Consider the following 27,949-nt stretch of genomic DNA (forward strand, 5'->3'; position numbering starts at 1 on the left):
TGTATCTGAGTTCAGAAGCTCACTGGCTCAGTTTCTCCAGAGAATATATCTCCTGTTGTTTAGTTATATGGAGTTGGAGGATGGCCCTGGGGTCCTATAGTAACCTATGCAGAATTTTAACCAATATCCCTGTTTTTAGCCACACCTTTTTACCTTGTCTTTGGCACAACCCATGACTGCCAATTGTTGAGCCCCTCTAAGGTTCTACATTATGAATCTCATTGGTAAACCTCTCTGTAAACCCGGAAGTTTCAGCTTCCTTTGCTCTTCTAAGTCAATTGTCACTCCTCACGCTTACGAGATTTACAACATCTTTTGTCTATTGTTGTCTCCTCTTCATCCTGGTAGGTTTATACCTTTTTTTATTCCTATATTATAATTTTAGTGGGGCTTGAGGAAGGACCAGAGATAAAACCATGTATTTAATCTGCCCATTTTTTATTCACTTTTTTCCTGACATTTATTTAAAATTAATCACGTCCTATGATCTGATGTAGAATGCACATGTGTTTTTCTATATATTGAGGCTTCTTATTAGCTGGGTGCAATTTTTTTTTTAAATGAAATCTTTCACTTTCTTGTATAGCCTTTAAATCAGGGGTGTCCAAACTTTTTTCAACGTTTTTCACCAAGGGCCATATGTGGTAAAATACACAAACAGCCGGGCCACTCAGTCGAGGTGAAGTACATATTGACTCACCTGGTTTATTTAAGTAAACTAAATATATTTTTGGAATTTGCTGCGGGCCAATTAAAAATGGATTGCTGGCCGCAGTTGGCCTTGGGGCCGCAGTTTGGACACCCCTGCTTTAAATGGTACATAGATATGAGTGGCTGTACTTCCTGGATGATCACTGGGGAGCTGTTAATATGCTGTGTTTTATTATCAAATAAAATTCATAGGCACAGGTCCTGTTCCACAGAGTGAACCACCAAGGATTTCTCAGACACTCACCGAGATGAAGCACAAGTCTAAAGTTTACATACAAACTTCTAAGAAATCACCTCTGCCATCTTACGTGCAGCCCTTTTTCCTGGGCTTCTAGAAGAATTGATTTTGTTAAAAGTAATCCCAGATGAAAATCAAAAGAAAGCATCAGTATTCTCCCAATACTTTCAGTTGTGTAAGACTATCTTAGCAGGAGAATTTGTGTTGCTTTATGAATTCTATATGGCTCAGTTATCTGTAGAGCATATTTATTAATCATCTAAAGAATAATTAACGTATGTGTTTCCAGTCTCCCTAGAAATAATAGGAATAACTCAACACTCTATTTGAAAATGACCATTATAAAATTAACATATTAACATAATTTCTCCCAAATGACTTCATGAAATGTACACAGAGTATTAAGACAGCATAGTGGACAACTATAGTGCATTTTGGAGTCTGACACCTTTTGAAAACCCTTCCTAACGTAGTGACTTGGCTACACAATGAGTCCTCTCCCTCAAGTCAGGAACTAGACCTTTGCTTTGCCAGCCTTCTTTCCAGCATGTGACCTAGGCTCTACAAATCACATAGCCATGTCAGTCTTTGTTCAGTAGGGAGAAACATGAAGAAGGAGAAATCTACTTCTGGCAAGGGCGGCAGGGAAGAATATATCCGAATTTCAGGAGCATTAGTAATGGAACTTCTGGAAGCTAGAGCCCAGCATTATGGCGTGACTTATGAAATCTTTGCCCAGCGGCAATAGCTACCGGCGTATTACTTGGAGCAGTTTTGTGGCAGGGTCTGGGTTTGGCTTGGCTGTAACTTCCAAGCCTGACTTTTTGGATCTCCTTGAGATTCTATGAACTGGCTAATTTCCTTAAATAAATTTTTTTTTTTTTAATTACCTAGAGAGGATTCTGTTGCTTATAACAAAAACACCTAATTCAGATGGTAAGTGCTGCCATAAACAAAAAAGAAATGTAACCGCAAAACTAATATATATATATATATGTCTCCTTGTGACATTCAGCTACAGTGAAAATAAACATGGGAACCAGAGTAAAGAATGACATATGCTACAACATGGATGAACCATGAGGACTTATGCTAAATGAAGTAAGCCAATTATACAGAAAAATACTGTATGATTCTACTTATATGAGGAATCTAAAACAGTCAAATTCATGGAATCAAAGAGTTACCAAGGGTTGGGGGGAGGGGGCAATAGAGAGTTACTCATCAATGGGCACAAAGTTTCAGTAAAGATGAATAAGCTCTAGAGGTCATTGTATGTATAGTCAACAATTATATATTGTATATTTAAAATTTTATTAAGAGGATAGATCTCATGTTAAGTATCCTTTCCACAATAAAATAAAATAAAACAAAATGAATTAAAAAAATCACTACCATGTACTCATACTCTCCAAAGGCATGTCTAATTTTCAAAACATATTGGAGAATTTAAAACTCTTGGTAGCAATGTGAACATACCATCTTTATCAGCGGTGTCTTGAGGCTTCGATTTTAAAGTGAAGATCTTCCTTAGCTTACAGTTAGCTGAGACAATAATTCCATCCAATGACTGGAAAACTGCTCCCTTGAATATTTCACTGGTAAATGCCACCAAGTCAATGCACAGATTGCACCACTAAAATAAAGAAAAGGAAAGAAGAAGTACTTTCTATAATCACACAAATGAGCAAGTCATCTGTATGTGGAAAGTCCAGATTTGAGGCAATTATCTGGATCAATTTTCCCCATACCAATTTCCCCCTTTAGGCAAATCTGTCTCTGTTTTGGCTTCAATTTTCTTAAGAATTGCCTTGATTCTTCCAAAGGAATCATCGTAATCTAAACTATACATTAGTCATCTGACTACAGAGTTTCTATCATGAGTCAAGGCTTTGACAACTTTGGGGAAGAACTCTAGATCTGTATGCTAGTGGGAAGCTAATTGCAGGTGCATTAGACCACTTAAATCTTGACAATCAGGGATAAGTAGCCAATTGTTCCTTCAAGGGGACTAATTTGATCATAATTAGCCACTCACATTTGTTAAAAAAAAAAAAAAAGCATGGATGAAATTAGAAGCTGGGTTTAAATTGTGGCCAGTGCTGTCTAGTTATAACCAATTAACCTATTTTACAGAAATAGATTCTGCTAAAGAATTTGTAATTATGCCTGGTATTTGCCAGTTGTTAAAGTACTCTTGCAGGGACTAATTTCTGCCCATTAAACAATTAGACCCCTCAATCCTTCATCAAATGAATTCTCCAAATGGTCTGAATTAAAGAAAAGGAGAAAATAATCATTTAGTAAGAAATTAAGACATATTAAAGACTGGGAAAAAAAGTAGAAAAAATAAATTTTGAAATTAAAATTAGTACTTAAAATTATTTGTGCTTCTTTTAAAATATCAGGCTCTTCCATTATTTGTTTAGAAGCATGGTTTATATAAGGTCCATTTTATTAATCTATCAAAATTGAAAGCTATATTTATCGATAAATAAAATGTTATTTTTAAGGCAAGTTCTATTTAGGAATGATAATTTGAACATGGAGGAAAAGCTGAGGTTGTTTCTATAGTAGAAAAGTAAAAGATATTGCAGTAACTTATTGATTAAATATGTGAAGACTATTTTCTCTGTAGATATCTCAACAGTAAAATTGTATTCCCAGGCCACAGAGATGCTCTGGTCTTTTCAGGGAAAAGGAGTCTGGAGTAATAACAGGTAGGAAGTAGGACCGAGTGTGATATAATATTGAAACTGGCTTGACTACCGTGTTTTCCCGAAAATAAGACCTAGCCAGACCATCGGCTCTAATGTATCTTTTGGAGCAAAAATTAATGTAAGACCCAGTATTATATTATATTATATATTATATTATATTATACCTGGTATTATATTATATTATATATTATATTATACCTGGTATTATATTATACTATACTATACTATATTAAAATAAGACCAGGTCTTAATTTTTGCCCCAAAAGACTCATCAGAACTGATGGTATGGCTAGGTCTTATTTTCGGGGAAACACAGTAGTGGGATGGTGAGCGCTGGGACGTGTGGGAAGTAATGTGGGGTTGGCCAGTGAGGCCAGGTTCTGGAGGAGAGGGAAGACCAGGAAGAGAACCTTGAACCCAAGGGTAAAGTGTCACTGTGGTTCCTGAAGGAGAATGTGACAGAAGTAGAGTATTGGGAAGTCTGGACTAACCCTGATGCAGGAATGTTTTAGGGTGGTGGAGAGGGTCTGTGGGGGAAGGCTGAAGTAGAGGGAGACAGACTGAGGCACAGACAGACTAGTTAGTCTCTGTCAATCATTTAAGCATAAAGGGAGAAGGGTCTGATTAGAAGACTATCACAGGAAGTGGAATGTGTGGGACAAATCCAGTAAGCATGCAGTAAGTTGAAACTTCATGGCGTGGTACAATCCAGGTTATAGGGATGGAGGTATTGGGGTTTCCAGCTATTCAATAATAACTATTAACATTATTATCATGTTAGCAATATTTTTATTATTATCAATGTGGTTGCTATTCCTAAAAGACTTAATTAACATTATGCCCCAATTCTAATCATTCAGCTAGTCTGTCCCAGTAATTGCATTCATCCATTCTTTCACACAGATGCTAAGCACTTATCAAGTGTTAGACATTGGGCTTGACTCCAGGAATACAGCAATGAATATGAGTCCTTCCAGTCTGGGAGGCAGAAATTTGGCATTTATTACATACAGTTAGTACAGAGAGGGCTGAAGGTAGGAGGTTGGGGAGGTTTGGGAAAGCCTTCTTTGAAAACACATTTTAAAAATTATATCATGGCTATCATTAACAAAACAAATAATAAGTCTTGGAGAGGTTGTGGAGAAAAAGGAACCCAGATACACTGTTGGTGGGAATGTAAATTGGTACAGCCACTATGGAAAACAGTATGGAGATTCCTCAAAAATTAAGAATAGAATTACTATATGACCCAGCAATCCCTCTCCTGGGTGTCTACCCAAAAAATCTGAAAACATTTATCCATAAAGATATATGTACACCGATGTTCACTGCAGCATTATTTATGGTGGTCAAGATATGGAAACAACCAAAATGTCCTTCGATAGATGATTGGATAAGGAAGATGTGTTATATATACATAATGGAATACTACTCGAGCATATGAAAGATGAAATACTGCCATTTGCGACAACATGGATGGATCTTGAGATTATTATGCTAAGTGAAGTAAGTCAGACAGAAAATGTCGAGAACCATATGACTTTATTCATGTGGGATACAAAACTGAAAGCAACAAAGGAACAAGACAAACAAAGAAATAAAAACTCGTAGACACAGACAACAGTTTAGTGGTTACCAGAGGGTAAGGAGGGAGGGGTATGGTAGAAGAGAGCAAAGGGGGTCAAATATATGATGATGGAAGAAGAACTGACTCTGGGTGGTGAACACACATATGTGATTTATAGATGATGTATTACAGAATTGTACACTTGAAACCTATGTAATTTTACTAACCATTGTCATCCCAATAAAAGAAATTAAAAAATTATATCATGATATTATATGCATATAAAGCTAAATAATGCCAAAAATTTAATATGAAATGAAGTCCTTGTCGTCTCTCCATTCCTGTAATCATACTGTCATCTCTTAACTGTTTCTTCTCTCTGTATTTGTAAACAATACCTCTGGATTCATCAATTCTAGATAGTACCTACTGACTTCCTGTTATGGTCGATAAGACTTAGCTCACTTATGCATACTACTTCGCCCCCTTCATCCTCCCGAGCTAATTACACCTCATTCTTTCTTTTTTCCTCAAAATTCGTATTCTGTGTTTTCCTTATTGTGATTATGTAAATATTATACACAATTGAGCCAACCGATTGATGCTCTATGATTACGTTTCCGTCCTTATGCAACTTCTTTATATTTCTAGAGTTAATTGCTGTTTTAATTGTCTACTTTATTTCCTTTGAATCTAAGTTTTCCACCATCCAGGAAAGGCTTGTAGGTGACATTTGAGTTTGGTTCTGAACAGTGAATGAGTTTTCAGGCCCAGGGAGGTATGTGAACATGCTGTGCATTTCTTCTCAGGGCCCTGCCCGTTTATTCCTTGCTGAGATGAACTCTCTAGCTGGCTGCACCTGACCACCCCATCAGACCCGATCAGCTTTGCTTGGAAATTGGTGTCCACCTCCTTCAAAACCTCTGAGTCCCAGGAAACCAGGCTCTTACCTACTACACACCTTTCTTATCCATCACAGTGTGCTTTTTTTCCCCTCTGCCTGGACTCATGCTTCATGGCAAATACTCATCACATAATAGTATGTGCGCGTGTGTGTTAATATATGAAGACATGCATGTACATACATGCCTACAGACACACTTTCAATCTTTCATTTTATAATCACTCAACAAACTCTATACATGTATGGGAACTGATAACATTTAGTGAATCCATTTCTTAGAAGTACACATCGGAGTAGTTCCTGAAAAAGATGGAAAAAACTTTTACAAATCTCCCTTGGCTAGAGGAAATAGAAATTATTTTTTGTTTTAGCTCTGATATTCATAAAGGTTCTAATTTTCATAAGCTTCAACAAATAACTCATTATTCATATGAATATAAATGCTGGGATATATTTTCTGAAGTTTTGGAAAGAGTATAAACTTTCTACTATCAACAGGTGGATTATATGAATTACAGTTGATCTTTGTATTATTTTCACTATTCTTGGTGATATCATCCACTCTTAAGATCCCCTCTTTTTTTTTTTACACTTTTCTTGATCTCTAATAATTTTATTCCTAAGTTCCTATGTGTAACTGTAGTCCTGCAGGAAAGAGGTCTTGGTCTAAAATATAGTCATGGGTCCTTAAGAAGTTTGCACCAGAAAGACTGCAATCTAAGAGAGAGAAAAGGCAGTTCTGTTTTGTTTGTGCTTGGATTAGTAAGAGAGGTTATGTTACTTAGTTCCAGCATGGAATTTTGCAAGATAAAAATTGACTGGCGAAGGGTAAAAGAATGATTCAAAGCATGAATTTCTAGTTTTCACTGACTCATGTTTTGGCAATGTGGCTTTATTATACCGATGACAGGATGGTATATTCTGTGAACACACACACACACACACACACACACACACACACACACTCAAATGCATGCAATAAGAAGTTTTTGGTTGTCCTAGCACTGTTTTGATCTCCCATGCCATTACTATACGAAAGCTCTGAAGATAACTGGATTCCTTTTGCCAGAGTGGAAAGGGCCCGAGTCATAACAGTGCACAAATCCAGCCATCATTGCCTTTCTAAAAGGAAACAACAAACAAGAAACCACGATTTCATAACTTACAGTGTTTCCCCGAAAATAAGACCTAGCCGGACAATCAGCTCTAATGCGTCTGTTGGAGCAAAAATTAATATAAGACCCAGTCTTATTTTACTATAAGACTGGGTCTTATATAACATAATATAAGACCCGATCTTAACTTTTTTTGCTCCAACAGACGCATTAGAGCTGATTGTCTGGTTAGGTCTTATTTTCGGGGAAACATGGTAGCAATCCTAAACTACATCTCTTCCTAGAATTTTAGGACCTCATCCTGTTTTCGTGCTCCTAAAATGACAAAAAGAACGAAGTTTTAAGACATTTATTGTGCCTTTTAAAATAATTTTTCATGTTAGTTTTAATTTCTCAAAAGACATTAAAATTACATCTCTATTATATCATATTGTATTTATTTATTAAATGGTGTAAACAGAGATTGAAATAGTAATTTTATATCCACATGGTTAGGAGAAGCAATTACTAATTTCTACTGTATAAAACACAATTTCCCCAGGAAAAGCAAATCACGACAAGTCCTTATATGGAGAGAGGGGAGTTAAGGAGGGTAGTTTGGGGCTTCCAGAGCTGCAGCTCTTTGCTGAACCAAGGAATGGCACGTTCCTTGTAGAAGTATGCTCATTATACCTGTTCAGCCATCGATCCCTACCTCCCAGTTCCCACCTGCTTTGAGAAAGCTATCTCTTTCTGACACAGCAGCTTCATCTTTCTCTTGCTAATCCTCAACTCACCCTTTTGCTGTGTCCTAGGAAATCCTTACTACTAACAAGTACGTATAACCTTTATATTTTTCTAAGGGTCCTACACACCTTACCTTAACTGAAACCTGAATTTTCTCTGAAATAGTATTTCCTCTGGAGTTGAAGTTCACTTATAGCATTCACATGTGCTTCTACAGCCCCCTGTTTTGAGGCCCTGAGGCCGAGTGGCATTGGGAGAAGGCATGCCCCTCTTTGAAGGCATTGCACTGGCAGGCTCTTCTTCCCTTTTAGCTTCATCAGTCTTCCAATAACTACCTGTCAGTCCTTCTACCCCTTCAGACACACCCTCAGCAGCCTACGTATGCATTGCTGAAAAATGCTGGGACCAGGTTCATCTTCCCTGCTAACATACTGTTCAACACTCTTATTTTATTTTATTTTTTTATTAAATTTATTGAGGTGACAATTGTTAGTAAAATTACATAGATTTCAGGTGTACAATTCTGTATTACATCATCTATAAATCCCATTGTGTGTTCATCACCCAGAGTCAGTTCTCCTTCCATCACCATATATTCGATCCCCCTTACCCTCATCTCCCACCCCCCACCCCCCACCTCTTAACAGCCCCTTAACCTCCTTCCTTCAAAAGCCTTCCTCTCTTCTTCACTCTAATCCACTCACATGGCCACATCCTGAGATTTAACTTCATTACCCTGAAACACTTATCTTTTAAAATTTCGAATTAAAAATACTTTATTTAATCAAAATATTCTATTCTTTAACCTGTCTGGCAATTCCCTCCACTTAAACCCTAACGGGCAACTCTTTGCAAATATTTTCCTCCTAGGGATGCAAGAGTTTGGGCTCGGAGCCCAACTGTCTGGGTTTGGATTCCAGATCCACCACTGATTAGTTACGTAATCTTCACAGTTACTTCACTTCTCTGTGCCTTTCTTTCCTCATTTGTAAAATGGTGATAACACTACATCTCTAATACAATTGTTAGGATTAATGTTTAAATATACGTAAGCACTAATAATAGTGCCTAGCATATGATAAGTGCTCAATTTAAGTTAATTATATAATCATTTTGACTTCCATACCATGAAAGGCACAGACTTTAAGGGGACAACTTGATGAGTTTTGACCATTTCTGACAACAGCACACCACACTCCAGTAAGACACAGGACATATCAATCATCCCAGAGAGATCTTTTGTGCAGCTTCCCAATCAATCTCAGTACTCACCCCTGTCAAGGGCAACCACTAATTTCTTTCACCATAATTAGTTTTGTCTGTTCTATTACTTTATATTAATGGAATCACAGTAAATAGTTTCTTTCATTCAACATGCGATTTGAGGTTCATCACTGTTGTTGCACGTATTGGTAGTTCATTCTTGTTTTGCTGAGCAGTATTCACTCTGTGAATACATCACAGTTTGACTGTTCATTCTTTTGTTCTTGGACATTTGGGTTATTTCAAGATTTTGGCTTTTATGAATAAACTGTTGTGAAATTCCCAAACAAGTCTTCTTGTGTCCATGTACTTTCATTTCCTTGGATATATACCAACAAGTGGAACTGCCGAATCAATGGGTAAATATTTATCAGAAACGTCCAAAGGTATTTCCAAAGTGGTTATACGATTTTTCCATTTCCATTGAAAATATATGATAATTGCTTTATATCAGGCCAACATGCAGTATTTCTTGTCTCTTTTATTTCAGCCAATCCAGTGGGCAAATAGTGGTAATTGTTTTTCATATGAATTTCCCTGACTTATGGTATAGAGCTCTTTTTCACAGGCTTATTTGAGCAATTGTATAATCTTTGTGAAGTGCTTATTCAATTGTTTTTGCCTTTTTTTAAAAAAATTATCTCTCTTTTTATTATATAGTCATAGGATATATTCTGGACAAAAGACCTTTGTCAGATATATATATTAAAATATTTTCTCTCAGTCTGTGGCTTGCTTATTCACTTTCTTAAAAATTCTTTTTGATGGGCAGTTTTAAATTTTGGTGAAGCCCACTCTGTCAGTTTTTTTTATTAAGGTTAATGCTTTTTGGGGATGTAAAGTAAAGCATAGAGAATACAGTCAATAACATGGTAATAACTATGTAGAATGCTACCTGGGTACTAGACTAGTCAGGGGAATCACTTCTTAAATTATATAAATGTCTAACCACTATGCTGTACACATGAAATTAATATAATATTGAATGTCAAAATAAATAAAGTGTAAAAAAATAAAAAAATATTTAAAAAATGCTGCTGGAATCTCATTAGAGTTTGCATCAGATCTACAGATGGCTTTTGGTAGAATGGACATTTTAAGAATATTAATTCTTCCAGTCCATGAACACAAGATACCTTTTTATTTATTTGTGTCTTGTTGGATTTCTTTCATCATTGTCTTGTTGTTTTTAGAGTAGAGCTCTTTCACTTTCTTGGTTTAGTTTATTCCTAAGTATTTTTATACTTTGATGCCATTGTAAATGGAGCTGATTTCTTTTTTTTTTTCCAGATAATTCTCGTTACAGTATAGAAATGCTATTAATTTTTCCATATGAATTTCGTATCCTGCAACTTCACTGCATTTGTGATTAGATCTAACAGTTTTTTTTTTTTTTTTTGTGTGTGTGTGTGTGTGGAGTTTTTAGGATTTTCTACATTTAAAATCATGTCATCTGCGAATAGAGACAATTTTTCTTCTTCCCTTTTCTTGCCGGATTAGTCTGATAAAGACTTCCAGTACTACGTTGAATATGAATGGTGATAGTGGGTACCCTTGTTTTGTTCATGTTCTTAGAGGAAAATCTTTCAACCTCTTTCTACTGAGTACATTAGCTGTGGGCTTTAGGATAAGTTACTAGAACTGTATTAGTTTCCTTTGCTGGTGTTATACTTACCTGATTTTTCATAAGCCTTGAGTCTTTACATTGGTATTCATGCATTTGGGTAAGTGGTTACAGTTTTCTTTTAAAATAACGTAAGCCTCCTCAAAGTGAATCAATTTAAAGGAAAATATTAAGTATATATTAGAACAGGTAGTACACAAACATGGTAGTCAGGACAGATGTGTTGAAATGACTGAAATCTGAGAAAGACTCAGTTACATCAGGCCCAAGTTTCTTGGCCTGTAATCTGTTGCTTTAGGTTTCAGAGGTTATACAAAGGCATAAAATCTCCCAATTTATACCAGGCTGTTATATTGCAGGAGTGATTTTGCTTAAGGCTATTTTTTAAAAATCTGGCAACAATAATCAGTCATTCCTTGTTCTCCAAATATGTACCCATTTTCCAGGCTCCAGGCTGTTCCTTCTGCTTGGAATGCTTGGCTTCTCATTTCTACCTGGTGAAACCTGACAGTCTTTCAACGTCCATGCTAAGTGCAATCTCTTTCATGAAGCCTCTTCTTATCCTGAAGTCAGATGGACTTCTTTCCCTTTCACAGTACCAATAGCACCTTCCCTCTCCACTGTACTTTTCATTGTAATTTTGGTGGCATTCTTAATATTCAAATAATTATATTCTCCTACTTAGTAAGATTTTAAGCATTTTCATGGGCAGGAAAGGAAGAGCATGAATTTTATACATTTTTTTATACCAGCATAGTTAACAAAGTGCCTTATGCTCAGAATAGGCCCATAATTAATATTTGTTAAAGTGAACTTAATATTTTAAGCAGCATTCATGTGACACTTACAATTTTGCGCTTGATCATGAAGAGTGGGATTTTTGCATGAAGAGGGGTTGAGGACAGTTCTTTATGGACCGTTGATAAGTACAATCTTCTTTTGATATTCCCTAAATCAGTTATTCTGAAAAAAGAAAAAGGAAAGAAGAGAGAAAGATTTCCATCAATATAATAACCACATCTTTGGATAATCATCAAAAAAATATAATTTATCATATGGGCCTTTTCCAACAGGGAGATCAAACACAGAATTTAAGAACTGACTGTTCTCTTTGAAGAAATAATCAAACTTCTTCCTTAAATTCAAAGTGTTCACAAGTTTGAATGCATAAATTCACTTAATATGCTAATTTATTTCAGTACTTTATATTAGATTTCCACAATCTTCCAGCCTATGAAAAAAATTCAATTTGTATGAACTGAGAAACTGCTAGTCCTTAATAACCATGCTTGTTCCAGCCCTTTAAGCTTGTGTTATCTTGGAGCATACTGTCACCTACTAAATAGGAAAACATTATGGGTTTCTTTCCCTAAAAATGCACCTGTCATTTTCTATAGGATCTTAGTCTGCTTAGAGACAGACACAAAATACTGACTATCGGTTTCACTTCGTAAGCACATGTCTTCGAACCAGAATTATAATACACAAGTTTATTGCTCACTATTCAGGTCAATCCGCTGTGATACCAAGGATACTGAAGTTGAACATCTTTAATAGATTTAGACCACAGCCATGATCACAAAGCTTAGGTTTACTTCAAATTGATAGAGGCTCATTTTTATGTTCTGCTTCTGTTAGGTCTCAGAGGTAACACAGCAGGCTTAAACTCTCCAAACCTGTCTTAGGCTGCTGTGTTGCAGAATTGATGTTTCCTGAAAGACTATCTTTTTACTGGAGAAAGCGATTTTCCCCCTATTTTTAGAAACCTTTTCTACATGTACTAACTGTTAGTGTTCTATAATTAGCAATTCCCCCAGGAGACATTTCATTCAAATACACTGCTACCAATATTTATAGTGTAATTAACTATTTTTTTTAAATTAACATAGCTCTTTCTTGCTTCCCCTTCCCACTTTTTTAATCTCATTATTTCCTTCCTCTAAAATACTCTACATATTTTCTGTAGAAAATTATCATTGAACAATGTTCAGAATAAGTACAGTAATTTCAGAGTATGCCCATAGAGCTAAAAATTCTACCCTACTTGCACTAAATGAGGCCATAAATTCATTGAAAAAGCAATAAAGTCTTTCAACCCATAGTTAGAAGTAAGGTTTAAAATGCAAGTGTTAACACTACTGAAGTTTTACACTTATATGTATAAGCAAATGTAATATTTGCCCCAAGGCAGTGTCTTCAAAGTGGGATGAGCACATGGGAAGGGCGGTGCCACACAACCATCCACTGAAGTGCAGGAGCAAAATATTAAAACTATCTTTCATCACCCCTTCAAAATGTTATTACTCTGCACATTTCATTATACAGTAGTACAGTAATATTTATATATTTTTGAAATAAATCAATGTACCTATGTGTTTAGTGTGCTCAAATGTTTTGCCAATGGGATACAGGATCAAATATATTTGGAAAGCAAGGTTATTAGGTCTCTTCTGAAAGGAGCTCTGAAGAAGAAACAGAAGGAAAGAATATAAAGAGATTCTGGAAAGGAAAGGGAAAAAAAGGTTCTCTTACATCAATCAAAAAGTTTGGTTGTATCAACCAAAAACTCACTTATTAAAGGTTTTATTAAAGGTTTCCTTTACTTATAGGGATAAGACTATGTCATTTTTATTTGAATTAGGTAAGGATCAAACTCCAAACAGTGGAACATATGAGCATACTACTACCTTATCAACATATGCAACAACAGGAACATTTGTTCACTCATTCCTTCATCCATTCACATGTTCAGCAAATACTCCCCGAGTCAGGCAATATCCAGGGAATACAATGGGAACACAGTAGTAAGAAAGGAAAGGTCCCTATCCTCCTGGAACTTCTATTCTAGTGAAAAAGGCAGCTGAAAAAAGTATTGAGACAAAATAAATGCAAGTATCGTAAATGCAATGAAGAAAACAAGTAAGAGACTAAGCTAGAAAATATCAAGAAATTACCTATTTCTACACAGTAAAGCCAGCAGGAGTAGGACCTAGTAGATAAGGGAGGGGCATGAAGTAGAAAGGGTGGGCAAGAACCAAATCATGCTGGGTCTTTATGCCAAGGTAAGGGGTTTATACATTTATTTTTCACAATAGGAAGCTATTAGAGAGTCAACATTGTACCCTGCAGGATGAATGGGTATCATAAAAATACATAGTTATGTTCTCTTTTATTTCTTTATTGGGGTAAAATATGTATAACTGAAACGTACAGATCTCAGTGTACAATCTCATGTGTTTCCATACATGTATACATGCATACGGTCACCACTCCAATCCAAATACAGAACATTTCCATCACCCTAGAAAGTTGCCTCCTGGCCCCTTCTAGTTAATCCTCACTCCTGATTTCTATCATCATGGAGAACTTTTGTTTGTTCTAGAACTTCTTATAGATGGAATAGTATAGACTATAAATTGTGACTGGCTTCCTTCACTTAACATGCTGTTTTGAGATTCATCCATGCTGCAGCATGTACCATTCTTTTTTTTTTTGATTGCTGAGTCTTGTATGGCTATACATGTAACCATTTTCCTGTTGATGCACATTTGTTTCCAATACTGGTTTCTTATGAAACCTGTATGAAACTGTTTATAGTCTTCCTGTGGACATGTATTTTCATTCTCTTGACAATTAGAAATGGGATAACTGGGTCACTGGGGAGATATATGTATAACCTTGTAGAAACAGTCCTCCAAAGTGCTTGCAGCGGTTCCACACCCTTACCAACTTTATGTGCTGTCAGACTTTATTGTTAGCCAATTCTAGTGGATATAAAATGGATATTATTGTGATTTTATTAGTATTTCTTTTATGAATAATGACATTGAACACTTTTACATGTGTATTTATTGGTGTATCTTGTGAAGTGTCTGTTACGTCTTTTACTCAGTTTTTATTGGGTTGTTTTCTTATAATTGTAAGAGTTCTTTATTTTGGATACATGTCCTTTGTCAGACATATGTATTGTGACTATTTTCTCACCTATCATCTTTTTAAAACTTCTATGTGGAAACAATTTTGAACTTAGGAAAAGTATCAAAAACAGTACACAGAAACTCATACATGCTTTATTTAGATTAGCTTATTGCTTAAGGCTGATTTTTGATTAGCAGTTTTTAATTTTCATTCAGTCCAGTTTATCAGTATTTATAGTAATGCTTTCTATGACCTAAAAAAACCCTTGCCTAGCCAAAAGTTGCAAAAATACTTTCCTACGTGTCTCTAGATCTTTATAGTCTTAGTTTTTACATTTAGTCTCTCATCCATCCCTAATTAATTTCTGTGTATTGTGTGAGGTAGTCGTGGGTGTGGGTTTATTTCTTTCTATATGTTTATCCATTCTTCTCAACATCATTTGTTAAAGACTCTCCTTTCCTCATGGAAATGTCTTGTTACTTTGCCGAAAATCAATTGACTATACATATGCGTGGATCTATTTCTGGACTCCATTGATCCATTTTTTTCATTTATCCATTTGTTCACTTTTATACAAATGTCACACTGCCTTGGTTATTGTAGATCTATAGTTAAATCTTGAAACTAGTTAAAAAACTCTTCAATTTGGTTTTGTTTGGCCCTTCCTTTTCCGTATGTATTTTAGGATCCACTGATCGTTTTCTATTAAAACGTTTCTATTAAAATGAGTTTAACTTGGATTGTGTTGAATCTATAGACCAATTTGGGAAGAACAATATTGAGTCTCCCAATCAACTTACATGACACAACTCTCCATTTATTTAGTCCTGGTTTAATTTGTTTCACAATGTTTTATAGTTTTCAATTTAGAAGTCTTACACATCTTTTGTTAAATTTATTCCTAAGTATTTTGTTTTCTGACATGATGAAAATGAATTTTAAAATATCAATTATCAGCCAAATGCTAATTGTACATTGAAACACCATTGATTTTTGTATATAGACCTTGTTTCCTGTAACCTTGTTTACCGTGTTTCCCCGAAAATAAGACCTAGCCAGATAATCAGATCTAATGCGTCCTTTGTAGCAAAAATTAATATAAGATCCGGCCTTATTTTACTATAAGATCGGGTCTTACATAATATAAGACCCGGCCTTATATTAATTTTTGCTCCAAAAAAAGCATTAGAGCTGATTGTCTGGCTTATTTTTGGGGAAACATGGTAATTTGCTAATGAGTACAAGTAGTTGTTTTGTAGGTTCCTGAAGATTTTCTGTATAAATAATCATGTCTTCAGTAAATACTTTTATTTCTGCTGTTTTCGATCTTCATACCTTTTCTTTCTTCCTTTTTTTTTCTTTTTGCATTATTGCACTGGCTATGACCTCCAGCATATACTGAATAGAAGTGATGAGAGTACAAAACCTTGCATTGTTCCTGATCAAAGGAGGAAAGTGCTCACTATGTTTCTATTAAATAAGATATCAGTTGAAGGTTTCCTTTATCAAATTAAGGATGTTCTCTTCTATTTCTAGTTTTTTGAGAACTTCTTTTAGTCATGAAAGAGTGTGCAATTTTGTCAAATGATTTTTCTGTACTGATTGAGATGATCCTATTGATTTTCTCCTTTATTCTGTCCATATGTTAAATTGTATTGATTTCAATTGTAAAACCAACATTCTTTCTTGATAAAAATTTCAATTGTGCTAGTATTTTGTTGAGGATTTTTTTTTACACCTATGTTCATGATGGACACTGGTCTGTAATTGTCTGGTAATATCTATGTCAGATTTTGATAATAGAGTTATTCTAGTCCCATAAAGTGACACAGGAAATGTTTCTTCCTCCTCTATTGTCTGAAAACTTGTTTACAATGGTGCTAGTTATTCTTTAAATGTTAATGGAATTCAACTAACTCTGAAGTTTTCTTTGTGGGAAGATTTTGGTCATACATTCTGGCTAACCAAATTGGTTACACAATTTCTTTAATAGATTATAGGGCTATTCAAATTTCTAATTTTTCTTGTTTCAGTTTTGGTAAATTGTGATTTTCCTTTAAAGTTGTTGAGTTTATTGCCATAAAGTTGTTCATATTATTCCCTTCACTATCTTTTTATCATTAGTAGGATCTGTAGTGGTATTCCCTCTCATTCTTGACATTGGTAATTTATGACTTCTCTTTTTAATTAATCAATCCTGCTATGGTTTATAAAGTTTACCTTTAAAAAAAAAACTTTTAAAATTTATTTTAAGTGTGTTTTCCCAGGACCCATCAGCTCTAAGTCAAGTAGTTGTTTCAATTTAGTTGTGAAGGGCGCAGCTCACAGTGGCCCATGTGGGGATCAAATCGGCGACCTTGTAAGAGCACCACGCTCTAACCAACTGAGCTAACCAGCTGCCCTCAAGTTTACTTTTTCAAAGGAACAACTTTTGTCTTGGTAGAATTTCTCTATTCTTTTTTTTTCAAGCTCATCATCACTAGGAACTGCTTAACTTCTAGATCTTCTTTTTAAATTTTCCTCTTGGTTTATGAATTCATTCAACTAACTTTCAGTCAATGCCTTAGTAGTACAATACAAACTACTAGAGATATGGAAGTAGCTAAGATGTGGAAATCATACTTCAATAAAATAACCATTCTTAAGCTGTTTTAGCACATTTTAAAGACATTATCTTATTAAGTCTCACAATAATCTTTCCCTGAAGGTAGTATGTTCATTCTCTATTTTGTAGATAAGGAAACTAGACTCTAGAAACTAAGGAACCTGCTAGTCTGTGGATATGTAGCTCATAAGTAGCAGAGACCAGTGTTAAAACTTGTCTCCTTAAAATCCACCATAATTTCTGTGACACACCTCTATGTCCAGTACAAACCAGGCTGAAGCTCTGTGCTTCGTTCATGCTGAATGACCACTTGTCAGGTACTGCTAGCAGTGTTAAGAGTGCTCTAGCTTCTATCCTCACAGAAGAACCACAGCCAAATACTTTCAATACTTGTTTACATGATGGAAACCACATACCCTTTCACTTCTCCCCCTTTATCACTCTTTCAGAACTGTTTCCTGCTCCACTCAGGAATCCATTCTGGATCCAATCTTCTCATAGGTCACAAACATGTACCTCACCACCATGATCCCACGTAAAGCCTCCTGAAAGGTTGGTCTCAAAGCTAGAAAGACTTGTCACTGCTTGGCTCTAAATTCTTCTTTGGCTCTAAATTCTTCTTTTTCTCTAAATTCTTCCTAGAGTTTAAAGAATGAAGACCAATTTCCTTATCTTGTTATTCAAGGACCTCCAAAATCTGACCCTTAGCCACTACTCCAATAGCACCTTTAACCACATTCCTCTATCCAACCTCTGCTCGTGTCAGACCTCATATAATAAAAAGTTCAAGACTAAACCAGGGGGTTTCAGAGACGCCAGGAGAGAACATCAGAAAGAGTGGAATTACAGAATAAAGCTGGCTTGGATTTTGGTAGTCTTATCTTGAGATACCAAGAAATTATCAATAGGGGAGATATCAAGGCTATAATTATAAACAGAAAAGGATGGGGAATGGAAGAGCAACATCTAAATGCCTGCCACGTGCTAGAATCTGCACATCATTTCACTAATGTTATATCATTTATTATTCCCAACAACTTTTTCAAATAGGAATTAATATTCACATCTTGCCAATGTAATGAGAAGCTCAGAGACATTAAGCCATTTGTTCAAGGTCTCAAAGCTAGTACGCGGCAGAGCTAGGAATCTATCTAAGGAGATAGACAGGAATAGAGGTAAATTATTTACAAGTCCATCTGACAATTCCAGAGGATGGTACTTGTCTGGCTTAGTGTTTCTGAAATGTTCCATGCTTACTAGGAAGGAACGTGTGAGTAGCAGGCCTGCAATCCATTCTGCCGCCCCTTTACAAAAGGGCATTCCAGAAAAGAAAGGTATTACAACTAGCCAAAGATTCTTATAAACATGACTGACCTTAGGCAAATACATAAACAGTATTTATTAGGGGGAAATCCTCAAAAAAATGCAGGATGTACCTGATTTAAGATTGCTTATGGTTCACAAACCTGGAATCCATGCACTCACGAGGCATAGCTTCCTTGAAAATGTCACATAAGCTATAAATGTAACAGCTCCCTTAGGGTGAGTGATACTCTCTCAAGTATTGCTCTCTCAGGTACAGGCATACCTCGGAGATATTGTGGGTTCAGTTCTAGACCACTGTAATAAAGCGAATACTGCAATAAAGAGAGTCACACAAATTTTTTGGTTTCCAAATGATACAGAAAGCATGTTTACAGTATACTGTTGTCTATTGTGTGCAATAGCAATATGTCTAAAAAAAGTATGTATCTTAATTAAAAAATACTTTACTGTTAAAAAATGCTAACTATCATCTGAGTTTTCAGTGAGTCGTAATCTTTTTGCTGGTAGAGGGTCTTGCCTTCAACTGGTAAAAAAATGCACTATCTGCGAAGCACAATAAAATGAGGTATGCCTGTATTGCTTGCAGAAGTCATCTGTTAAATCTGGGAGATGGGATTCCATGAAGCAGGAATGAGGGAGCAGGGAGAGGAAAACAACAAAAGAGGAAAAGCCACGATAAACATGCATTGTCAACAGTGCTGCTCTAGGCCTCCATTGCACCAGGATGTCCAGAGACATGTACAGAACGTCTCTCAGAATTGTCCTCCTGAAGAGTGAGAGTGGGAGCGTATATGCACTGACTCTCAATGCCCTCTGGTTAAGGGTTGCCTCTGGGGCCTGTGGGTATTTCCAGGCTGTGCTTGTCTGCGGGCGGAGCAGGCTCCCACAGTATCAAAGAAAGCCCTGGGTGGCCCTTGATATGAGATGCTATACAAGCGAGTTTGCACCAAACTGCCCACTACATCAGCAGCTGATACCAGAGGTGGACACACAGGATGTGACATAGGACACGGGAGTGGGCTGCCACAGTGACAATACCAGCATGCTTGCTGCTGTGTAAGCATACTCCCTCCTTTTGTACTTTCATGCCTTTGCTTATGTATTTCCCTTGGAAAGCCCCTTCTCTCATTATGCCTACTGAAATTATATTCATCCATCACAGTTTGGGTTGAAATGCCTCCTTCTTCCTGAAAACACCTCAGATTTACAAATTAAAAATAATCACATCCTTTTTGGACTTACCACAGCATATTTTTTTTACCTCTATTACAGATTTTTTTCATTCCCCCTTGGTGTTCTAGGTCAGTAACTATAGTCCACTTTATGGCCCATAATCTGGTGCAAATATACAAATCTTTTCCTTTGTTTTCATGGGTGAATAACATGCGATCCCATATATTTCAGTTTCACCACTTGCTAGTAACATTCTAAATAAGTTTAAAAGAGTTACTAGAATTTGGTACACTAAAGTCCATTTTAGACTTTAAAAATCTCTCATTCTAAATTTCTCAAAAAAGTCTGACTGCCCTGAGAGGCTTGGCAATTTGTAAAGTTTCGAGTATGCCTAAGTACAAGTAGAAGAGAGGAGAAATTTCTGCAATTTGGGGGAAGGAAAATATATTACAAATTCATCACCAGTGTTGTCATCTTGAGTTGATTGTAATTTTCAAGTATTATTATTTTTTTTTGCGTGGTAAATTGTTATTATGACATTATTAACAAGTATGGAAATATGCCATAATGGTTCAGAGCAATAATTTTGAAGCCAGATTTTCCGGGTCCAAATTCTGGCTTCATCATTTCTTAGCTGTGTGACACTAGGAAAGTTATTTAACCTTTGGTGTCTTAGATTTTCCTCAGTAAAATGTAGAAAATAATAGTACTCTAGGATTGTTGTGAGTAAAAAATAAGTGTATATGTGAAAAATGTTCAGAACAGTGTCTGGCACACAGAAAGTTCTACCTAAGTACTACCCATCATCAACTTGGGTGGCTGTAGGTTGTTTAGTGAACCTCGTGTGCTTTAGGCCTTTAATTTCCTGTAACTAAAATTTGAGTGGCCCATACATGACTATATAATCCTCTATCAATGTCGCAACCTCCAAACTGGAAAGTGGGAATGGATGGTGTTGTGGGCCATGGCATTTTTCACCCTGCTGCAGTGAGTCTTGGTAAACACATACGGGTGTCATCGTAGGCTGGTGTCTACAGTCTGTCTCTTCTACTAGCCTGTAAGCTCCCTGGGAGCTGACACCACATCCTGGTTATCACAGCACTCTTACAGAGTTAGGTTCAGAGCTTTGCAGTTAATTTGGAAGCATTTGCTGAACTGCCTTTGTTGAAGTCCTACTGGAATCATATATTTGGTCATCTATTTATTGAGCACCTACTTGGCGTCAAGCATAAAAGCAGATACTGGGATATCACAGGAAATAAAACAAGGTCCCCACTCTCATGAAGCATGCTTTTTTTTTTTTAATCAGTGAATTTCTTTTTATTAGTTTCAGGTTTACAGAACATAGTGATTATACATTTATATAACTCACAAAGTGATAACCTCAATAAGTCTATTACCCATCTGACACTGTACATAATTATTAGAATATTACTGACTATATTCCCTATGCTGTACTATATATCCCTGTGGCTACTTTTTAAAATTATAGTTGACATTCAATATTATTTTATATTAGTTTCAGGTGTACAGTGTAGTGGTTAGACATTTATATAATTTATTAAGTGATTCCTTTCCAATAAGTCTAGTACCCATCTGACACCACATAATTTTTACAATATTATTGACTAGCTTCCCCATACTGTACTTTACATCCCTGTGACTCTTTTGTAACTACCAATTTGTACTTCTTATTCCTGAAGCATGTATTTTAATGGGGGGAAATAGTAATAGACAAATAAGTACACATGTAATATGTCAGCCCTCAATAATGACTATGAAGAAAAATAAAGTACAGCAAGGTGAAAGAGAGAGATAAAGTGGGAGTGCTATTTTAGAAAAGGTAGTTAGCAAAGGCCTCCCGAAGAAGGTGCCATTTGAACATAGTTGAACGAAGCAAAGATTGAAACCATGTACCTATCTGGAGGAAGAGGATCCCAGACAGAATAATCCTGAGGACTGTATGAAAATTAAAAAGAAAAAAAAAGATTTGTTCCTTTCTATAGAGGGTCTTTTAATGTAATCCAACAAATATTTATTAAGAGACGTGGGCCCCTGAGCTGTCAGGTTCCAAAAGAACCACACAATGGGTGTCTGTCATGACTTTGCCCTCACGGAGGTCAAGTTTTGGTTTGTGCAAAATTGTTCTCAGTTAAAACTAACCACCATGGCTCTGATCACTGGATGAATTTCTAAATGATCATGTGCCCAGCTTAGGACAGAGGTATTAGGACTAAACCATTCAGATGGTGATGAGGATTTATTCTACTGTCTTTGCAAAAATAAATATGCAAACCTTCCCTACCTCATAATCAAGAAGAGTTGGTTTTGGAGGGAAAACAAAATCATTGCTAAGCTTAAATGATTCTGAAAGCAAGCTGAATTGCTACTTAAAAAAAAATTAAAATTAGTCATTCATGAGAGAGAGAATATAAACGCATATGTGTGACACTTAAAAGCTTCATTACGCTTATGTGCTTTTTTGGGGACAATTTAGTTGATGTAAGGAAGCCTGCTTGTAAAACAGCTCTTCACTTGTAACACAGGCTTGATTTCCACCATCTAAAACCTCCTCTGACCTAACAAAGCAGAAAAAGCCAAGCAACACCGCCATCGTGCCTCTTTCACTTAGATACACTTTTTGAAAACACACACAACATATATGAGTTAATATATATCTGTAAATGAGCACTTATAGCTAAGGGTCAGCGATGTGATAGAAAAAGTAATGAGACCATGTTGAGAAAAAATGGAGTAGTCAACAGGAAAATCAACCTCATTTATTATAATATTCTAGTGATCAGCAGGTGTATAACTTTCACAGCCATGGTCATTAACGACATTCATTCCAATCTTAAAATCTACATTTGCAAACCATTTGAAAGTAAAATTACTTTTCAATTCAATTTTCAATTCACTTTTATATCTTCATCTTTGATTGACACTTTTTTCCTACGATAGCAGCCTCAGTGAGTATTTGAGTAAATGGTAGCAACCATCCAAGAGTATAGATAAACTCATCTATTCAGATTACCTATTCACTTTTCTTCTGTATGTAGAATCATTCCTATGCTTCACAATCACCAAAGGGAATTTTATTCCATTAGTTTTCCCTGGACTCCTTCTGCTGAAGTTTAAATTCATTGAGGATTCTTTTATCCTTACTAGAAAAGAGCAGTAATTCTGAACGTAAGACACTTTCATATACTTATTAAAACACAAGTAGCTCTTGTTTTTTTAATAGTTACCATTCATTACAATGCATATTTCACATATATGATTTTTAATTAATAACTGGTCTTCTTAGAATCTTTCTCTGAATATCATTTGATTCCTTTTTAAAAAACAGTTATATTGAGGTATAACTTATATGCAATAAAATTCATCATTTTTAGTGTACATTTTTAGTATGTCTAAGGAATTATGCAGCCATCATCAGACTTCAGTTGTCGAATGTTCCCATCATCCCCCAAAGAGTCTTCATTCCTGTTTGCAGTGAACCCCCACTCTCACCTAGCCCCAGGCTATCACTAATCTGGTTTTGGTTTCTAAACATTTGCCTTTTCATATAAATGAAATAAAAAATGTAAAATCTTTGCATCTGACTTCTTCTGCTTAGCATAATGTTTTTGGGATTCATCCATATTGTAGCATTTGTCATTACTTTTTATCGCAGACTAGGATTCCAATACGTGGATACATGCCACCTTTTGTTTGTCCACTCACCAGTTGAATTGATGGAGCTGCAGACTGTCTCCAGGTTTGGTCAATCTAAAAATGGTGCTAAGAACATTCATGTTCAGCTTTGTGTGTGGATGTAATGGTTTCATACCCCTGATGTGCCCAGGAAGACAGCCATTGTGGTGGGTATGAGGTGGTGTCTCATGTGGCCTTAGTTTGCATTTCCCAAATAGCAAATGATACTGAGAGGAATCATTTAGACATTCATCCATCTTCTTTTCTAATAAGCCTGTTCAAATCTGTACCAAATGTCGAACTGGGTGACATATTTTCCTATTAATGCACAGGAAGAGTTCTTTTCATATTCTGGATACAAGAACTTTACCATATTTATGATTTGCAAATATTTTCACCAGTCTGTGGCTCATCTTCATTTACTTAATGGTGTCCTTTGAAATGCAAAAACTTTTAAATTTTTATGAAGTCAAATTTATCATTTTTTGTTTTACTGATTGTGTTTTGATATTGTATCTACAAATGCTTTGCCTAACCCTGGGTCATGAAGCTTTCCTTCTAGAATTTTTATAATTTTAACTCATATTTAGGCCTATATTTCATTTTGAGGTAATTTTTGTATATGGTATGAGGTAAGGTATAAATCAACTTTTTTGCATGTTTTTGCATGATTTTTCCAAATGTCCCAGCACCGTTCGTTGAAAAGGCTATTTTTTTATCCATTGAATTGCCTTAGCACTTTTGTAAAAACTCAACTGACCATAAAGGTAAGTTTTATTTCTCAATTCTGCATGCTGCTCCATTGATCTATTTTCTTTATGCCAGTACCATACTGCGTTGATTATTGCAGCTTTATAGTAAATTTTGAAATCAGTAAGTGTAAATCCTCTACCTTTGTTCTTCTTTTACAAAACTGTTTTACTATACCTCTAAATTTCCATACAAATTTTAGAATTAGTTCATCAATTTCTATAAAAACCAAACCAAAACAAAAAAACAGCCAGCCGCTGGTGAATTTTCACATCAATTTGGGGAGAACTGTTATCTTAAGAATATTGAATCTTCCCAAGGAATGGCTATCCATTTATTTAGATCTTTAATTTCTCTCAGCAGTATTTTTTTTTAATGTTCAGCATACAAATCTTACACTAACTTTGTTAAAATTATTACTAAGCATTTTATTCGTTTTGATTTTATTGTGAATAGAACTGTTTTCTTAATTTCATTTTCAGATTGCTCTTTGCTAGTATATAGCGATGCAATTGATTTTTGCATATCGATTTTCATATTCTTCAACCTTGCTGAACTCATTTATTATTCTCCTACATTCATTCATGCTGTTTGAGAATAAAGACGGTTTTGCTTTTTCCTTTCCTATATGGATGTCTTATATTATTTATTTCCTCTTCCTACCTTATTGCATTTACTAGAATCTTCAATACAATACTTAATAGAAATGGTGAAAAAAGACAGCCTTGTCTTGTTTCTGACCCTAAGGGGAAAACATTCAGTCTTTCATGGTCTTATCATACCATTAAGTATGACAAGCTATATGTTGTTCATAGATGCCCTTTGTCAGGTTGAAGAAATTCCCTTCCTATCCTAGGTATGGAGAGATTTTTTAGTTTTATTTATTTTTTATCATTAACTCAATATGGATCTAATATTTAAATGTAAGAGCTAAAACTATAAATCTCCTAGAAAAATCATAGGTGAAAAATCTTCATGCCTTTGGGTTAGGTAATGGTTTCTTAGCAACAATAGAAAAATAGATAAACTGGATCTTATAAAATTAAAAACTTTTGTCCTTCAGAGGACACACTATCCAGAAAGTAAGAAGACAACCCATAGGATGGAAGACAATTTTTACAAATTACATATCTGATAGGGGTCTAATGTCTAAAATGTATGAAGAACACATACAACTCAACAATAAATAGTCAAATAATCTAATTAAAAATGGGCAAAGAATTTGAATAGACATTTCTCTAAAGAACATACAGAAACAGACAATAAGCAGATGAAAGATGCTCAACATTATTAGCCAACAGGGAAATGCAAATCAAAACCATGAGATACCATTTCATACCCACTAGCTCCAGAATGGGTATAATCAAAAAGACTAATAACAACATGTTTTGCTAAGGATATGAAGACACTGAAACCGTCATATATTGCTGGTGGGAATATAAAGTGGTACAGCCACTTTGAAAACAGTTTGGCAGTCCCTCAAAAGTTAAATGTAGAGTTCTATACGACCCAGCAACTCCACTCCTAGGTATATATGTCAGAGAATTGAAAACATATGTCCACACAAAACTTGCACATGAATGTTTATAGCAGCATTATTAGTAATAGCCAAAAAGTGAAAACAACTTAAATGTCCATCAACTGATAAGTGAATAAACAAAATATGGTAGAGCCATACAATGGATTAGTATTCAGGCATAATAAGAACAAATCACTGATAAATGAAATGAATAGTGAAAGAAGTTAAACACAGACTGCATATTGCATAGTTCCATTTATATAAAATGTTCAAAACAGGCAAATCCATAGAAATGGAAAGAAATGGCTGGGGGTAGCAGGGAGTAGAGAGTTACTACTTCTTTGTTTCCCCGAAAGTAAGACCTAGCCAGACAATCGGCCCTAATGAGTCTTTGGAGCAAAAACTAATGAAAGACCCAGTATTATATTATATTATATTATATTATATTATATTATATTATATTATATTAATTATATTTATTATATTTATTATATTATATTATATTATATTATATTATATTATATTATATTATATTATATTATATATTATACCTGGTCTTGTATTATATTAAAATAAGACCAGGTCTTATATTAATTTTTGCTCCAAAAGACTCATTAGAGCTGATTGTCTGGCTAGGTCTTATTTTCGGGGAAACATGGTAATGGGTACAGGTACTTTTAGGGGTGATGAAACATTCTAAAATTACATTGTGGTGATGGTTGCACAACTCTGTGAAATATACTAAAAACCACTGAATCATACACTTTAGAAAGAAGAATTTTATGGTATGTGAATTACATCACACTAAAAAAATGCTTTTAAAAGTTCAATCACTTATTGATGATGGAACTTTAGGTAAATGGAAATTTAGGAGAAAAGTACAGAAAAAAATAAAAACCAGTATTTCTATTCCATTAGTATGAAACACATAGTTTCTTGGTGATGCTCTTGTGCTCCTGGAAAACATCCATTCAATGACCCACAGTTATCACTACAGGTTGACCTGTGTGTCCCAGGAAGATATATTCAAGTCTTAATCCCTGATACCTGTGAATGGACTTTATTTGGAAATAGGGTCTTTGCTGATATAATCAAATTAAGATGAAGTCATGCTGGATTAGAGTGGGCTATAACTCAATGACTGGTGTCCTTATAAGAAGAGGGAAATTTGGACACAGATAAGGAGAGAACAGTGTGACAATAGAGGCAGAAATTGGGTGATGCATATACAAGCCAAAAAATGCCAAAGATTGCTGGTAACTTCCAGAAGCTAGGAAAGAGAGGCATGGTACAGATTTTGTTCAGTGCTTTCTAAAGGAATCATCCTCCTGACACCCTGATTTGGGATTTTTAGCTTCCAGAACTGTGAGATGATACATTTTTGCTGTTCTAAGCCATCTAGTTTGTGGTCATTTGTCATGGCAGTCCTAGGACATACTACAGTAATATTTACATCTTTATTAGTAAAGACAGAGGATTACAGGAACTAGAGCCAACCTCTTGGAGTCTCAATTCCTACACCTATAAATTGGGGATAATAACATCCATTCGTTCATTGTGCTGAGAAAATGATCATGAAAACACTTCAGAAATTGTGAAGTACTTTATAAATACAGGATATTATTCCTCCAGATGTATGCTTTTAATTGATTTGTCAGCTCTCATTTATTGGGTTTTCTCTTTCCCTTTCTACAAGATCATCTGTTTTTAAGCAACACTCGCCTTCGTTACAGTTACAGTTTGGGTATACTCGTAAGCTGCCTACTTAAAAAAATAACCATCTTTAATGTAACCACATCACCCACTCTTCTTATCCCACCCAAAATACATTTTGCTATAAATTGCCAACGAACTCACCTGCATTTTAGGAAATATAACAGCAAGCACTGTAACCTTTTGTTTATAGTAGGGTTAGAGCATTGCTTATTCCAGTTAATTGACTATTCTGTTCAACTGAATAGTACCATCATAAATGGTCATTTTCTGAAGACCACAATAAAGAAGACACTTGCCACTAAAAGTACATTTTTCACAAATCACAAATCAGTTAAGATGCTCAATTATCAATATAAAATACTACATAAACTCTGATAA

General features: G+C 35.3%; 1 protein-coding gene across 3 annotated transcripts in view; it reads right to left on the minus strand.

Moving 5' to 3' along the window:
* CFAP20DC (CFAP20 domain containing) overlaps positions 1-27,949 on the minus strand; it is a 256,111-nt gene that overhangs the window by 127,753 nt on the left and 100,409 nt on the right. For all 3 annotated transcript variants that reach the window (XM_019724118.2, XM_019724119.2, XM_074313195.1), the window contains exons 5-6: positions 11,717-11,831; positions 2,429-2,585 (exon numbers count right to left, since the gene is read on the minus strand). In XM_019724118.2, coding sequence (XP_019579677.2) covers positions 2,429-2,585; positions 11,717-11,831 — 272 coding nt within the window. The remainder of the gene's footprint in view (positions 1-2,428; positions 2,586-11,716; positions 11,832-27,949) is intronic.

This window comes from Rhinolophus sinicus, linkage group LG10 (assembly GCF_036562045.2).
Source record: "Rhinolophus sinicus isolate RSC01 linkage group LG10, ASM3656204v1, whole genome shotgun sequence".
Taxonomy (NCBI): Eukaryota; Metazoa; Chordata; class Mammalia; order Chiroptera; family Rhinolophidae; genus Rhinolophus; species Rhinolophus sinicus.